Below are 3,871 nucleotides of genomic sequence, written 5' to 3'. Positions count from 1 at the left end.
GCCTCTCACCCTTTTCCACTCCCCGGGGCGGAAACGGAGGAGGGCGATGGAGGTGGGGAGTCGCGGGCGCGTGGACCCCGCTGGCGGGTGCTCGGGCTTCTCGCGTCCTCTCGCGTCAGCCTTCTGCAGAGCCTGATGGTGAGCTCTCATTCCACCCCCGGCTAGCGGTTCCTGGGCTCCTGGTTAATTAGATAGAGCCTTGTCTACCCAACCCAACTGCACCACCCACGCTCTCTTTCTCCTTTTCCCCAGGTGATGCTGGCGAGGGGGACCGCCCCCAAGTCTGTGCCAAATGCTGCGCACAGTTCACTGACCCAGCCGAATTCCTCGCCCACCAGAACGCATGCTCTACTGACCCTCCTGTAATGGTGATAATTGGGGGCCAGGAGAACCCCAGCAACTCTTCTGTGGCCTCTGAACCCCGGCCTGAGGGCCACAGTAGTCCTCAGGTCATGGATATAGAGCACAGCAACCCCCCAGATTCCGGGTCCTCCGGGCCCATGGATCCTACCTGGGGCCAAGAGCGGAGAGGAGAGGAATCTACCGGGCATTTCCTGGTCGCTGCCACAGGTACAGCGGCTGGGGGAGGCGGGGGCCTGATCTTGGCCAGTCCCAAGCTGGGAGCAACCCCTTTACCTCCAGAATCTACCCCTGCACCCCCTCCTCCACCGCCTCCACCTCCACCCCCAGGAGTAGGCAGCGGCCACCTGAACATCCCTCTGATCTTGGAAGAGCTGCGGGTGCTGCAGCAGCGCCAGATCCACCAGATGCAAATGACCGAGCAAATCTGCCGGCAGGTGCTGCTGCTGGGCTCCCTAGGCCAGACCGTGGGTGCCCCCGCCAGTCCCTCCGAGCTGCCTGGGACAGGGACTGCCTCTTCCACCAAGCCCTTACTGCCCCTCTTCAGCCCTATCAAGCCTGTCCAATCTGGCAAGACACTGGCACCTTCCTCTTCCTCCTCCTCCTCCTCTTCCTCCTCCTCAGGGGCAGAAGCGCCAAAGCAGGCTTTCTTCCACCTTTACCACCCATTGGGGTCGCAGCATCCCTTCTCTGCTGGAGGGGTTGGACGAAGCCACAAACCTGCCCCCACCCCCTCCTCATCCCTGACTGGCAGCACAGATCAGCTGCTTGCCTCACCTCATCTGGCATTCCCAGGCAGCACAGGACTATTGGCAGCACAGTGCCTCGGGACAGCCCGAGGCCTTGAGGCTGCTGCCTCCCCTGGGCTCCTGAAGCCAAAGAATGGAAGTGGTGAGCTGGGTTATGGGGAAGTGATGGGTCCCTTGGAGAAGCCTGGTGGGAGGCACAAATGCCGCTTCTGTGCCAAAGTATTTGGCAGCGACAGCGCCTTGCAGATCCACCTTCGTTCCCATACCGGTGAGAGGCCCTACAAGTGCAATGTCTGTGGGAACCGCTTTACCACCCGAGGCAACCTCAAAGTGCACTTCCACCGGCATCGAGAGAAGTACCCACACGTGCAGATGAACCCACATCCGGTGCCGGAGCACCTAGACTACGTCATCACCAGCAGTGGCCTGCCCTATGGAATGTCTGTGCCACCAGAGAAGGCCGAGGAGGAGGTGGCCACTCCAGGTGGAGGTGTTGAGCGCAAGCCTCTGGTGGCCTCCACCACAGCTCTCAGTGCCACAGAGAGCCTGACACTGCTCTCCACCGGTGCAGGCACAGTCACAGCTCCTGGGCTCCCTGCTTTCAATAAGTTCGTGCTCATGAAAGCAGTAGAACCCAAGAATAAGGCTGATGAAAACACTCCCCCAGGGGGTGAGGGGTCAGCCATCAGTGGGGTGGCAGAAAGTGGCACAGCAACTCGCATGCAGCTAAGCAAGCTGGTTACTTCGCTACCGAGCTGGGCACTGCTTACTAACCACTTCAAGTCCACTGGCAGCTTCCCCTTCCCCTACGTGCTAGAGCCCTTAGGGGCCTCACCCTCTGAGACATCAAAGCTGCAGCAGCTGGTAGAGAAGATTGACCGGCAAGGAGCTGTGGCGGTGGCTTCTACTGCCGCTGGAGCACCCACCACCTCTTCCCCTGCACCTTCATCCTCGGCCTCTTCGGGACCCAACCAGTGTGTCATCTGCCTCCGGGTGCTGAGCTGCCCTCGGGCCCTGCGCCTGCATTACGGCCAACATGGAGGTGAGCGACCCTTCAAATGCAAAGTGTGTGGCAGAGCCTTCTCCACTCGGGGCAATCTGCGAGCACATTTTGTGGGCCACAAAGCCAGCCCAGCTGCCCGGGCCCAGAACTCCTGCCCTATCTGCCAGAAGAAGTTCACTAATGCTGTCACTCTGCAGCAGCATGTTCGGATGCATCTAGGGGGCCAGATCCCCAATGGCGGTGCCACTGTTCCTGAGGGTGGAGGTGCTGCCCAGGAGAATGGCTCTGAGCAGGGTATAGCCTCGGGGGCAGGGAGCTACCCCCAGCAGCAGTCACAGCAGCCATCACTGGAGGAGTTGTCAGAGGAAGATGACGAGGATGAGGAAGAAGAGGAGGATGTGACTGATGAAGATTCCCTGGCAGGAAGAGGCTCAGAGAGTGGAGGCGAGAAGGCAATATCAGTACGAGGTGATTCGGAGGAGGCATCTGGGGCAGAGGAGGAGGTGGGAACAGTGACAGCAACAGCCGCAGGGAAGGAGATGGACGGTAGTGAGAAAGCAGCTCAGCAGCCTTGTCTGCCACCACCTCCACCACCAGCTGACAGTCTGGATCAACCCCAGCCGATGGAGCAGGAGACCAGTGACGTTTCGGGAGGCATGGGAGAGGGAAGCAAACCAGAGAGGAGCTCAAGCCCGGTGACAGCACTCACCCCAGAAGGGGAAAGCATCAGCACCCCTTTGGTGGAGGAGCTGAGCTTGCAGGAAGCCATGAGAAAGGAGCCAGGAGAGAGCAGTGGCAGAAAGGCCTGTGAAGCGTGTGGCCAGGCCTTTCCTAGCCAGGCAGCTTTGGAGGAGCATCAGAAGACCCACCCCAAGGAGGGGCCACTCTTCACTTGTGTTTTTTGCAGGCAGGGCTTCCTCGAGAGGGCTACTCTCAAGAAGCATATGCTGTTGGCTCACCACCAGGTACAGCCCTTTGCTCCCCATGGCCCTCAGAATATTGCTGCTCTTTCACTGGTCCCTGGCTGTTCGCCATCCATCACTTCCCCAGGGCTCTCCCCTTTCCCTCGAAAAGATGATCCCACAATCCCATGAGCCAGTTTTTCTGTACCTGCCACCCTTTGACCCAGGGAGCAGAAGCCGAGAGCTCCGTGGAAGGCCCTCTAAGATTTATGAGCCCTTATTTGTCTTTCTCTGAGTTCTTACATGATATCTCCAGTGGCTTTTCCCTAATCCCTTAGCTTGGAAATTGTGCTTACATGGGAATAGCCCCCTGAGGATTTCTCCTTCATTCTTTCTACCTGAAGAAAGATCCTCTGCAGCTTTTACATTTTCAACGGGAGCTCTCTCCTTTCTCCTTTTTCCTTCTCTTTGGCCGGTGCACCTAAGCACCCATCACTGAACCCGCACACAGCCCAGCCCATAGGGGCTGGCAGATGTATCCAAAGACCCAGTGCCACTCGCCGGTGACCAGTTCACACTGCAGGACTGCTCGTCCCAGGACCTTCCTTCCCAGCTGGTAGGGGTGACTTCCCTACTTTTCTGCAAACAGCATACTGCTTTCTTGTCACATGGCCTGCACTGCACACCCGGGAGCTCCAGCTTCTCCTCCACTACACTTCAGGCTGGTATTACCAGTGTTGTTTAGTCCAGGAATTGTGCCTGGGCAGGTAGTTCCAACAACAGGATCCAGAGAGGCCCAGGAGAAGACAGTCCCCTTCCTGATTCAGCCTCTTGGCACTTGAAACTTTGCATAAAAA

The 3,871-nt window shown here is 58.4% G+C and overlaps 1 protein-coding gene across 1 annotated transcript in view; it reads left to right on the top strand.

The window, feature by feature from the left end:
• Positions 1–3,630, top strand: part of Sall2 (spalt like transcription factor 2) — a 13,611-nt gene extending 9,981 nt beyond the window's left edge. The window contains exon 2 of the mRNA XM_010637819.3: positions 253–3,630. Coding sequence (XP_010636121.1) covers positions 253–3,206 — 2,954 coding nt within the window. The 3' untranslated portion in view covers positions 3,207–3,630. The remainder of the gene's footprint in view (positions 1–252) is intronic.
• The last annotated feature ends 241 nt before the right edge of the window (positions 3,631–3,871 follow it).

The sequence above is a fragment of the Fukomys damarensis genome, unplaced genomic scaffold, assembly GCF_012274545.1.
Source record: "Fukomys damarensis isolate Sample0158 unplaced genomic scaffold, DMR_v1.0_HiC HiC_scaffold_17, whole genome shotgun sequence".
Taxonomy (NCBI): domain Eukaryota; kingdom Metazoa; phylum Chordata; class Mammalia; order Rodentia; family Bathyergidae; genus Fukomys; species Fukomys damarensis.
The sequence above is the reverse complement of the archived record's forward strand: the minus strand, read 5'-3'. Positions and strand labels throughout refer to the sequence as shown.